The sequence below is a fragment of the Mus pahari genome, chromosome 4, assembly GCF_900095145.1.
Source record: "Mus pahari chromosome 4, PAHARI_EIJ_v1.1, whole genome shotgun sequence".
In the NCBI taxonomy this organism is placed as follows: Eukaryota; Metazoa; Chordata; class Mammalia; order Rodentia; family Muridae; genus Mus; species Mus pahari.
Window position 1 is genome coordinate 23,330,086 of NC_034593.1, and position 13,274 is coordinate 23,343,359.

The window sequence follows — 13,274 nt, forward strand, 5'->3', positions numbered from 1 at the left end:
TAATTTCTATTTTTTTCTGTTTGAGTTTAATATTTTGAGATGCAGAATTATACATACTTATTATTTCTGTGTATGCATGTACATTTGTGTGCAGATATGTGTTTGTGTGTGTGCAAAAACCTATGTATTTATGGTGGGGTATATGTGGAGGCCAGAGGACAATTCCAAGAATTATTCCACAAGACCCATACAACTTATGTCATTACTCTAGGCTGGCTGGCCAGCGAGTCCCAGGGATCTGCCTGTCTCTGTCCCTCCAGCACCCCCTGCCTGTGTATTTCTGTGGGACCCAAGGATCTGGTTCCTCGAGCTTGTAGGGCAAGCACTTCACTGGCTGGGCTGTTACTGCAGCCTGAGTTTCTTCTCCCCTTTAGGTTAATTCCTTTGTTGAAATATGTGGAGCTCGTATGTGTGTGTGATGAGTCACTCCTGCTAAGGAAATTACCCAGGAGTTCTCACACAGTGAAATGGATGCTGTCATACTGGCTCTGCTTGGACATGGATGACTGATAGCCCATGATCTTGGCCTGTAGGCAGGCTTTGCTTGCTAAAAATACCAGTTGGCTCAGATTATTCAAAATGCCTTTGTTACTAGTGGAGCAAAAGCCTGCCCGCAACCTCGTGGACAGCGTGGGGGACACTTGGCAGTCCTTTTATCTTTGCATAACTTATACTTTGAGAATTCTCAAGTCTAAAAATAAAAATTAATTTTTTTTCTTTTTAAACCTCAATACATGCTCATTTAGAGTTGAATATGCAAAGCTGTTGAGGTTGCTTTTGTGTTTCTGTATGGAGGCATTTCCTATTGTGAGATTTAAACGACCCCTGGCAAATGAAGCAATTTCTTACAAAGCTGCTGAATTTTGAGTTTGGTTCACACCTTCATAAATCATGCAAGATGGGATCCGTGGCTATTCCCAACCACATGAGATAAAAATACCACATTCCTCCTTGAGGTTTCTAAGCCTCCAAGGTCACTAGGCTGATTCTTTACAGGGCTGGGATTTCTTCGAAGTTGCTTCTAACCTTTTCTTAGTCTCTTCAGAGGTTTGGTTCATCCTAGGGAGAGCTCCACCCCTTGACCCCGTTCCCACCCCTGCTGCCCACTAAAGAGAAAGGATCCACTCATTGTCACTTATTCTTGTGGGTGACTGACTGGCATCGTCTGAGAAGGACGGGCTCCTGTCCAGGCATGCTGCCTTAGGACCTACAACATTAAAATCCCATCTTGAGACTTTGTTCCTTGTTATAGGAACTTAGAGCTGATTAACTAGCGAGTGACTGAATCCCCTAGGGATCTGGAAAATTATCTCAGAATTGACCTTCAGAAGTCACTGAGGTTGTAAAGCGAAGTGGTTGTACTTCATGATTCTCTGCCAAGACCTATGCTCTGTGCCTTGTGAAGACTGAAGTCAGGGATGGCTCCATGCTTCTGTCATATCTAGGAGAGGTGGAGAAAAAAGCACATTCTTGGCAAAATTTATGCACGGGTGTGTTTGCATATGTGTGCATGTGTGTATACATATGTGTATATGCATGTGCATATGTGTTTGTATACATGCCTGTGTATGTGTGCATGAGAGGAGAGAGAGAGAGAGACAGAGACAGAGACAGAGACAGAACTAGAGCTTCTCATAAACTCCACCACCAAGTAATATTTCTACCCCTACACTGCAACGAAACAATATTGTGTTTCTTAGTAATAGACAACTGGCAAAAATCTATAGCAATCGACCATGCGAATTGCGAAATGTGTCAGGACTCAGTTCTTAGAAAACAACCTTTTTTACTTAGACAGACATAGTTATTCAAGTAATCCAAGCATTTATTTTTATAATCTATTCACATTATACCATGCTCATTTTAGAATCCATCCTTCAGGCCCCAAGCCAGTCCCCATCTGGCTAAGCATACTTCTCTCACCACATTCAATTTAGCCTCCTTTCTTTCTTCCCAAGTGGTAGGAATAGTTTCTGACCCAGTTGTTCAGAGGACACTGATGAGTTTTAAATCTCAGATTCCTTTCAGTATCCTGTCTGACACTTCCATTACTGCCTCCTTCCTTGGAACAACACGTTGTCTGGAGGGAAGACTGTCTCTTTGTTTTGTGGTACAAACTTAAGCAAAATGACTTGGCACTGTTTCATCAGAGGCCCTAGAAGCACCTTTGCCCATTGCCTTTCAAGCTCCTTCTGCCCTGTGACATTACCATGCAACTGAACCTGACCTCTAGGACAGAGTGACCATGCGGAGAGGCAGTCAACAGTATGTATTTGAGGGTTCTGGTTACTGGCAGCTTTCCATTTGTTAGTGAAACTAATATTCACATCAGGTCTGTATGTCTATGGTTTATGTATATGCATGTTCATTTTTGTGCAATATACCTGCATATGTGTGTGTGTTAGCACGTGTAGGCTGGATCTTAGCCTCTGGTGTTTTCCTCAGGAGCTGTGTGTGTGTGTGTGTGTGTGTGTGTGTGTGTGTGTGTGTGTGTGTGTGTGTGTGTGTNTGTGTGTGTGTGTGTGTGTGTGTGTGTGTGTGTGTGTGTGTGTGTGTGTGTGTATGTATGTATGTATGTATGTATGTATGTAAAAGTTGGGGCATCTCTTATTCTAAACAGTTAGGTTGCCAATTAGGTTATAATATTGAGCTGACAAGCTCTGGAGATCTTCCTGTCTCTGCCTGCCCAGCACTGCTCGGACAAGCACAGGTTGCATACCCAGCTTTATCTGGGTGCTGTGTGTGGAACTCAGGCCCTTGTGATTTCATGACAAACACTTTAAACCCCGAGCCATCTTCCTGGTCCCAGATGATTATTCATAACATTTTTACCAGAGTGGAGATGGGATACTCCTGCCTAGAGAACAGATCTGTGGTGGTTATCATTTAGTGTCAACTTGACAGGATCTTGTAGACAGAATATCATATGTCTGTATGGATATGACCCCTGCTAAGAAAAATATGATGGCCTATAGCTTAGGCAAGAAGTGGGAGGTGGGGTATCAGGAGGCAGAAAGGATTCTGGGATACTGCCAAGTGGGAGACTTACCCTGAAAGATGTGAGGACAAGACAGATGCATGGTATCTGAACATATGTAACCAGCCACATGGTAGAATGTAGACTGGAATAAATGGGTTATTTTAAGTTATGGTCTAGTCAGAGAAAAGCCTAGCTATACGGCCAATTGGCATTTTGAGACTCTTATTTCTGGAAGCATGGGACTAGAAAGTAAAAAACAGACCAAATGTTAATAGGATCTAGAATCACCCAAGAGAAAAATCCTCTGGCCACGTCAGTGATGTGTTATCTAGATTAGTCTAGCCACCGGCTATGTTTGTGGAGGATTATCTTGATTACATTCACTGATATAGGAGACTTGACCACTATGGTGAGACCATTCCATGAGCTGGGGTCCCAGAGTGAACAAAAGGGAGAAATCTAGCTGAACACAAGCCTTCGTCTTCCTCTGCTTCCTCACTATGGATGCAATGTAACCAGCTGCTTCGATCTTCTCACACATCACCTTACTCACCGTGATAGGCTATGGCTTTGAACTGTGAGACAACATGCTTTTGTAACAGGCCATGTAACTAATGCAGTGTCTAGGTCACAAAGATACTAAGATGATGTTTTTTTAAGCCTTATTGAGTATTCACTCTGGGTAAGGCCAAAGACCATAAAAAGCTCAGTTGTCCAAGCCGAACTGAGATGAGAGTCATGCAAAAGATTTTTGTTAACCTCATGTTCTGTTTGTAAACCAGCAAGCTGTTAAGTACCCAGCATATTAAGTTCTAATTAAGTGCCAATGTATCTTGTCGACTTAGTATAAACTCCTAGGAAACTCTTTCCTGGGTGATACTAATGATCCATTGCATCCTTCTTAGGAGATGTCAAATTCCTGACTTGCCTCACTCAGCCAGGCTTGGCATGTTGAGCCCTATGTCTGTTTATTAATGAGATGGGGCTACTTATGGGAAGGGAAGGTCCCTGCTGTGTGGTGGCAGTAATTATCAGTGTTGCCATGTGGCTGTAGGAACCCATTGCTGGCAAGTTCTGGTTTCTTTCAGTTTCTTTCTTTCCTTCTTTAGAGTTCCATTACATAATTTAACAATCATTTTGTTCCTCAGTGAGATGAAAAGAATGGAGCAGCCCTCAGCTGCAGCTGAATAGAGAAACAGATTATAGAAATCACTGACATTAGTGCCTGCCTAGAGCTGGAGTGTTTCCTACTGAATATTTGAAAGTATTTTGTCCAATCTAATTTTGAAAGGCTGGAGTTGCTGGCTTCCACTGCTCTCTTTGGGGACGACAATTATGTGGCCTAATAGGACCCAGTGGTAGGACATTTTCTCCCAATTGACATGAGAACTGTTGATGCATCCCTGGGAGGTCTTGACATTATGTCTTTTCCAAATGTGGTTGGGAGAAAGGACATAGACATGCTTGGTTCTTGTGGGAAGATGCTTTGATTCTGTGTCCCAGTACGGTTTTGGCCCATCCTCTGGCACCAACCGAAGCACAATTCTCTACATAATTTTGCTTCCAGGTACACAAGGGTGGAGAGAGCCATGTGAGAAGCACTCATGTGCTCAATCTAGCACCGTGCATCCTCCCACCAGTGTCTAATCCCTGCCTCCCACACTATCCTCTGCTTCCCCAACTCAGGCATTGAAATAAATGCAACATTTTTTTAATTCTGCTAAAATACATATAGTATTAAATGACTTCAGTTTTAGCTACTTCTAAAATAGTAATTGAGAGGCAACAGAGTATTCATTGTACTGTTCAAAGCACCCCCATTCCCTAGCCCCAAAATTATTCATCTCCCATCCCTATCCATCACTCACTCCTGCTCCACATGCTCCATTTCCCAGAGGCCTTTGAGCTTGTTTTCCATTGCTAGAAAGTCATCTAGTTTATCTGTTTCATGGGAATGAAATTACATATTACATGGCCACTTTTGTCTGTCTCCTTTCATTTAGCATAATGTCTTTACAATCCATCTGTGTGGGATCAGTTGTTTATTGCCATGGCTGAGTAATAGTCCATTGTGTGGTCATACCACAGTTTGATTAATCTACTTGTTCACTTGTAGATGAAATTTTGGTTTCCAAACTGTTGTCTTCTGTAAGAAGTGCTGCTATGAATACTCCTATTATGGCTGTTGTGAAACATCAATTTTCAATACTATTTGTTAAAATCTTCAAGGAAAACAACTGGGTTTTATTTTGATTTCATCTTTAATTTGTTGAAGAATTCACAATCTACAGTTCCTGCATTGTGTTGTGTAGCAATGTATGAGAGTACCAGCTAATCTACATTTCTTTAAAATTATACTCATCTTTGCGGGTGTTGTGACGCCTCCTTGTGGTTTAGATTCATATTTTCCTCATGACTAATGACATCATCAGCATAGTTTAGTGCCATTACAGAACTCTTCATATATTCTTCAGACTCTGAAGTTTAGAGAAATTTCTGTTCAAGCTCTTTGCTCATTCTCACTCCATTTCATTCATTTATTTATTTACTTGTTTTCTTTTAAAGATTTATTTATTTTATGTATGAGTATGAGTACACTGTAGCTGTCTTCAGACACACCAGAAGAGGGCATCAGATCCCATTACAGATGCTTGTGAGCCATCATATGGTTACTGGGAATTGAACTCAGGACCTCTAGAAGAGCAATCAATGTTCTTAACCTCTGAGCCATCTCTCCAGTCCCTATTTACTTGTTTCTGAATTGTTGTTATTTATCTTTTTTGAGACGTTTTCTCAGACAGCCAGGAGCTCATTGCAATATTCTTGCCTCTTATGAATGTGCACCATGACACTCAACTCCTAAGCTCATGCTTAAGCTGTAACTTTTTGTTGTTGCTTCATAAATTCTGGATACCGCACACATATCAGATATGCTATAAATATTTTCAGTATGGAGCTGAAGAGATGGCTCAGAAGTTAGGATCACCAGCTGCTCTTCTAGAGGACCCAGGTTCAATTCCTAGCACCCACATGGATGCTCACTGCCATCTGTAATTTCAGATGAGCTGACTTCATCTGGTCCCCCTGGGCACTGCACACATGTGGAACACAGATATATTTGCTGTATAAAAAGAATAATAAAATAAAATTTAAAATATCTTTACTGTACTTTATAAATCCTTTTAACTATCTTAAGAATGTACTTTACTGTACAGAAGTATTTCAACATATATGTCTTAAATATGTGTATTTGTAATAACCACAAAATCATCACACTTAAAAAATACAAATTGTATTTCCTTTGTTTCTCCAAATACTTACATTTATATTTATATAAAAAGTTGCAAATGTTTAAAAATTTAACAGTTGCTTTTTCTGGTTTAGGATTCTTCTGTTTCTTTGGTTTTTGGTTGTTGACTTTTTAACACGGTCTCTCTGTGAAACCCTAAAACTCAATATATAGACTAGGTTGACTTTGAACTCAAAGAGATTTACCAGCCTTTGCCTTCCAAGTGCTGGAATCAAAGGCATGTGCCAACATGCCTGACAAATAAAGACAAAGAAAGAGAACAAACAAAAATTTTAAATAACAGCTACTTTCTAAAATTAGCATTCAAACAAAGCCTGTCAGTTGCACTCTGTTAATGTGTATTTAAACTAGTGTAAGTTTATTGGCTTCTTTTCCATCATCTTTTTCTTCCTCCTATGTAGTTTAGCTGTGAAGAAACTATTTTCCTAGATCTGCTGGTAGCATCCTTATTACATGCTGTGTCCTGCCCTCCCCCAGTTTCCTGTAAGGAGCTTGGTGGTTGGCACTGGAGGTCAGAGCAGAGTCACATTTGCATGGTACATTGTTTGTTGTTTCAACAATGCTGCCTCCTAGTGCTGCATTCTCCTCTCATGAGACAAATCACTTTTTATTTCTTACGTTTACGTGTTAAGGTCATGGATGAGTGACACCCAGGTCTGTTAGTTTGTTAAGAAGCACAGAATGGTGACATTCCATTCTAATTCTATTACATCTCTTGTTGTCAGAAAGAATACTTTGCTGAATAGACATTTTATACATTCTATTATTTAAGCACCCAGTGTTAAAATTATATCAGAAAGCTACAAGAGGGCTGGAGACGGTTCCATGGGTAAGAAAACTTGCTGGTTAGGCATAAGGACCAGAGTTCAGATTTCCAGCCCTCCCTTAGAAACTAATACTTTGGGAGCTGAGGGGTAGGGGTACAGTTGGGTGCTGTCTTCTGGACATGAGATTGCCCTTGCAGTCCAAAACACATAGCAGCCATGACTGCCCACGGGGAGTCTGGAAAGGAAAGGGAAAGGGAGGGAGGAATGTGGGGGAAGAGTTGGGAAGAGAAAAGGATAGGAGTGTGTGTGTGTGTGTGTGTGTGTGAGAGAGAGAGAGAGAGAGAGAGGAGAGAGAGAGAGAGGAGAGAGAGAGAGAGGAGAGAGAGAGAGAGAGAGAGAGAGAGAGAGAGAGAGAGAGAGAGACTGATGATAGTATCTTCACAGTGCAGTGTATACCAAGATTATAAGGTCAATGCTTAAATTATCTTATAAAAAGTTGGGACAGCTCTGTGAGGAACCAATTAATAAAAGAAAATAAATAATAAAGGAAAAAGTCAGGCGTAGCCATGCACACCTGTACCCTAAGTGCTGGAGAGGGAGAGAGGCAGATTCCTGGGACTTGATGTCCACCAGCCTAGCATAGACCAGGGAGCTCCAGGTTCAGCGAGAGACCCTGTCTCAAGGGAGTAAACCAAGAGTTGTAGAGGAAGGCTCTGGGTGTCCCCCTCCATCTGCCATGCACATGCTTTGGGGTGTGCTCCAGCACACGTGCGTGCACCCCAACAATGATAGGGCAAGCTCCTTGCTTTTCTGTACACTTGACTTCAGAATATCATTTGCTTGCTTCTTTTCTTCTAATTTTGGTAGCTGTGCTCTTCGTGAGTGACATCATTACTGCATTTCGTGTTTCTAGGCAACACCAATGCTTTAGTGTTGCGCATTAGACTGTCTCTGACCACTACAAGTGTTTCATGTTATCCCCTGAATCCTTGATGTGGCTCTCTGGTCTTTGTGAGCTGCCTGGCTATTACATCTGAAAGAATTGCACCCTCCCTGGTTAGAATGTAGTTTATTCTACACTTCCAAATGTTCCTACAAGAAAGCCTTGACACACCCATGGGCTCTCTGGAAAAGAGAATGAGAGTTTCCTGTGGAAGTTAGCTTTGATCCAACTGTAAGTTGGAGCAGGCGCTGGAAACTCACACAGGAAATTCATTTCATGCTTTGTTTGTTACTGCTTTTGAGTCAAGGTCTCATGTAGTCCAAGCTGACCTCAAACACACTATGTAATAGAGGCTCTCTCTGAACATCTGTTCTTCCTGCCTCTACCTCCCAAATGTGGGGGTTACAGGTGGTGCTGAGGACCAAAGCCAGGGCTTTCACAGGCTAGGGTAACCACATTACCAACCCTGCTGCCCTCTCAGCCCCTTTTTGTGAGACCTGGGCCTCTGTCAAGCATGCAGAGAAAAAGGAAGCACAGTTTAATTTCTGCCTAAAAATTTTGTACCCAGTTGGATATTTTCTTTCTTTTTCAATGTGAGTGCGTGCGTGCGTGTGTGCGTGTGTGTGTGNGTGCGTGTCTGTCTGTCTGTCTGTCTGTCTGTCTGTTCTGTATGTGTGTGAATGTGTCCCCCTGTGTATGTGAAAGACTGCAGTTCTGCAGCTGATGTCAGGTATCATTTGGATCGCTCTTACCCATTACTCATTGAGGCAGGATCTATCAGTCAAATGCAGAGCTCACTGATCTGGCTGGTCTAACTAGGCAGTGGAGAATCTCCTCTCCATCTCCCGAGGCTGGCTTTACAGGCAGGGAGCCAAACCCATCAGAACTTACCTGGGTCCTGAACTCTCGAGTCCTCACACCTGCACAGCCAGTGCTTTCTTCCCTGAGACACCTCCCTGGACACCACCCCCCGGAGGTGCCTTTTAAGGACCTGATGACTCAGACCTGATACACACATGTGGACTCCATTGTGCCTCTGCTCTTCTTCCCTCACTCCTGTAAAACTGAGATCTGATTACTAATTATTATAAATTATTTTAATTAATTACAAAAAGCAATGTCTTATCTATCTAAGGGGGCTTTTCGTTGAAGATGTAAAAGAGAAAAGAATGAACAGAATTGCTCTTTCTGAGCCTGGGAAGGGATGGGCAAGTCCCAGTTTCAGCCTCTGCTCTGCCGCAATGCTTACCCTCTGCCCGATTTATAAAGTTGCTGAGTACAGTAATGAGTTTATATTTATAGACTGCTTGGAGCTTTTTGGATGAAAGGTGCTAAATTAGAGTTTATTGTTTATTGAATTTATTTGATGTGTCCAACCTCCTGGGAACACTTACTGAAGTTAATTAAAACCAGATCGTCCGCACCCTGACAGCTTACAGTGTCGCATCCAAACCAATAACATAAACAGCCTGCACTAGTGCTGTCGTAGCTTGGGACTGCCTAGAGAACCATGCTTCTTTGGACAGGGTAAGATTCTGCTTTGTGGGAGACACGAGTACAACTGCAGATTCTATTCACAGTGATGGTTTCAACTTTGTCTGAGTTGGTGTCCTACTCCATTTATACAAAACAGAGAAACAAACCTTAGAATATGGAGGATGGTCTTGATTTCTGACTGTAAAATACTATTAAAAACTCTTTTAAAAAATAATAATAATCTTGGACCAGTGAGATGGCTTAGTGCACTGGCCATCACGCCTGATCCTCTCTAAGTTTGATTGTTTGATATCTAGGACCTGTGTGGTACCAAGAGACAACTGACTCCCAGAATTTTTCCTGTGTGCCTTACACACACACACACATACACACACACACACACACACACACACACACCATGCACGCACACACGCACGCACACACCATGCACCTAAAACACAATAAATGTTTTAAAAAGTAATGTTTCTTCTCTATAATTTCACGAGGACTCACTAGAAAAGACGATGGTTTAAATATTGTTTTCTGACTGCGTTTTCATCGCAGGAATGGCATTCACAAATAACAGACTAGAGAGAAGTCTGCTTTCTAAACCCAACTTAGTAAGGAATTGCGGCCAAGTGTGTTTCTAACAACTGCTGTTCCCTTCCTTTGCCAGTTGGTTATGGAGTTCTGTGGTGCCGGCTCTGTCACCGACCTGATCAAGAACACAAAAGGCAACACATTGAAAGAGGAGTGGATTGCGTACATCTGCAGGGAGATCTTACGGGTAGGTGTCGAGTGGGCATTGCGGGCCTCCCAGTTCCTTCAGGTAATGTACGATGTCTTGGGAGAGAGATTCGATTCTGTTCAGTCCTTCTAGTGAAACTTTTCAGTGCAATAGAAATGTATTTAATGGCTTATTCTAACAATCTCACCGTGGGATGAACATTGGTAATCCCAGCATTTGGAAGACTGAGGCAAGAGGATTATGAATTCAAATGTATGCTTCCCCAAAGGTAGGTAAGTAGGTAGATAGGTAGGTAGATAGATTATAGGTAGATAAAGGATAGACACATGACAGATAGATGATAGAAAAGCAGATGATTACTACATGATAGATAGATAGATAGATAGATAGATAGATAGATAGATAGATAGGCAGACAGATTATAGATGATGGATAGATTATATATAGATCATAGATAGGTAGAAAAATAGATGATAGATGTATATGTAGATGGTATATGTATATGTAGATATAGATGGATGATTGATGAATATTTTATTCTAACAATGATGGTGGTAGCTGTGGTTTGGGGGTAAGGCAGCATTAATGAACCAAGGACCATTCAGGATGGTCAAAGTCATGTGTACTTTCATTTAGAAGGTTGACATTGCATGATTTCTGCAATAAAACACTTGTTTCTAATGATGGTTTCTTTATTATAAATTTGACTTTAGATCATAATGTCCTTGTGGGGAATGGATTAAGAGATACACTGGTTAGTCATTCAAAGTGTCTATTTACATAACTAATGTTGTAATACCTCCTCGCCACTAGGTCATTTTATTTGTGTCTGTGCATATGGGCTAGTTTAAATGTCTGCACCTTAAAAAAATCTTTGAGGCTTAGCCACTTAAATAATGGATGATAGTCAGATATACTTGTTTGCTTACTTTACCACACAAATCTCACAGTGAGACAATAAAACAGCTCAGAAAGAAGGCAGGCACTGGACACATTCAGTTCACTCAAAGCTAGTTGAATTTTCTCTTGCTACTAATATGGAGGCTATTATGTGTCTACTGGGCAATTATACTATGTCTGCTAAACAGTTGTTATTTATTTATAAATTCTACCTTCTGAACTTAAGGAATCAGAAGTTAAAATTGCTTTCCACTATGTGTCCTGTGGTGTCCTGCTTGTCCTGTGGGTGAATGAACTTTGAGAAAGACTAACGATCTATAGTGATGATGTGTAGTTATTAAATGAGAATCAGATTAAGGAGGAAACAAAGAGAAAATGAAACTTAAATTTAGCACTGGCCATAGCATGAAACAAGCTATTTAGAAGCAGACCTACAGAAAGAGGTGATTGAAGTCCTTCCTCATGGCTATACTTGAGAGACATGGAAGACATGCCAATAAATGATGGCACATGTAGCTCTGTAGTCAGAATTCTCACTATGAAAAGATGGCACTTCTTGATGGCTTGATCCATGGTTTCTTGAAATGTCTAATCAAAACTTCTCTAAGCATACCACGCACAAGCTAGATTTAAAAAACATAATAGCAATATGGACATGGAAATGGCCCCAAATAACCAAAGCCATTTTAAAGAAGTATAAAAGCACAGAGATTATGTTCTAAACTAACAGAATTTACTCAAGGTGGCTAAGTAAAAAAGACTAGACAAGGGTCAAGGGCATAGAATCAGGTGTCCCTGAATAATTCCATGTCATACAAACACTGGCACATGACAAAGAAGGGCTACAGTGGCCATTCTTTTTAATCACTATCCAGATTGACTATCAATGTGACCGTGTGAAATTAACACCTGCTTTGTACAATAAATTTATATCAGTAAATACAAATGGCAAAGATAAAAACTACTAAATGTATGTATGTATATATGTATGTATGTATGTATGTATGTATGTATGTATGTATGTAAGATAGGGTCTGGTATAGCCCCCGCTGGCTTTTAATTTGCTACACTGTTGAGGATGACCAAGAAGTTCAAACTTTTCTGCCTCAGCCTCTTGAGTGCTAAGACAATAGGCATGTACCACCACATCTTTTTAGGTGCTGTTGTGTTTTGCCTTTATCACTGTGTCTGTTTGTGTGTGAATACACATGCGCATGGAAACCAGAGGTCAGTTCATTGCAGCATGCCTCTCAGTCACAATCTACCTCATTTGTGCATATGATGCGGGGAGCTTCGTACTAAAGCTATTTCGAGACAAGGTGGACTAATACAATCTATTGCTTGGGGGAGACAGAAATGATTTGAGAAATAAATGTGAAAACAAAACTTGAGAAGAAGCAAGCTAAGGCCTCTGAGTCCCTTCTTAGCGGGCAGTTATCTCCAAGGGTTGCTCTGTCGTTAACACAATATGAGTTTCTATCCATCATTCAGAAAGCACCTTTAGTCCTTGAGGCAGCACAGTTGGCAATAGGGATCTATGAGGCCTAAAGGAGCAGCTCTGTCCTCCCACCCCTGCCCCAACCTGCTCACTTTGCCCTTTTAGAAGACCCATCAGGGGAGCAGGTATTTGCTCCCAAGGCTCTAAAGGCAACTCAGAGAGTCACTGTAGACATTTTAATTTTATGAAAACTGTGTGTTTCTTCCTCCTCCCAACACTTTCTCCCATGTGACACCAGCATGTGGGATAAGACAGCTAATAAGAGAAAACATTTGATCCCTCGTCACAAGAATTTTCTGAGATTGACCCACTGTGTGCTGCACAGGCTCATGTATGCTCCACTATACCATTCTAACCACTTTGGTCAAGATAAAAGGGACCTTTAGTCCCCTAAGCACTCACATTTATATGATATGAAAGAAGGCATTTAAAGGTGATCACTACCTACCTAGAGCCAAACTGAACAGACTTTTTAAAAAAGAAAGAAGAAAGAAGAGAGGAGGAAGAAGAGGAGGAGAAAGAAGAAAGAAAAGAAAAGGAAAGGAAAGAAAAGGAAAGGAAAAAGAAAGAAAGAAGAAGAAAGAGAGAAAAAAGAGAAAGGAGAGAGAGAGAGAGAGAGAGAGAGAGAGAGAGAGAGAGAGAGAGAGAGAGA

The 13,274-nt window shown here is 41.2% G+C and overlaps 1 protein-coding gene across 3 annotated transcripts in view; it reads left to right on the top strand.

Annotated features, from left to right (window-relative positions):
- Positions 1–13,274, top strand: part of Tnik (TRAF2 and NCK interacting kinase) — a 400,191-nt gene that overhangs the window by 255,057 nt on the left and 131,860 nt on the right. For all 3 annotated transcript variants that reach the window (XM_021195419.1, XM_021195420.1, XM_021195418.2), the window contains exon 5: positions 10,153–10,263. In XM_021195419.1, coding sequence (XP_021051078.1) covers positions 10,153–10,263 — 111 coding nt within the window. The remainder of the gene's footprint in view (positions 1–10,152; positions 10,264–13,274) is intronic.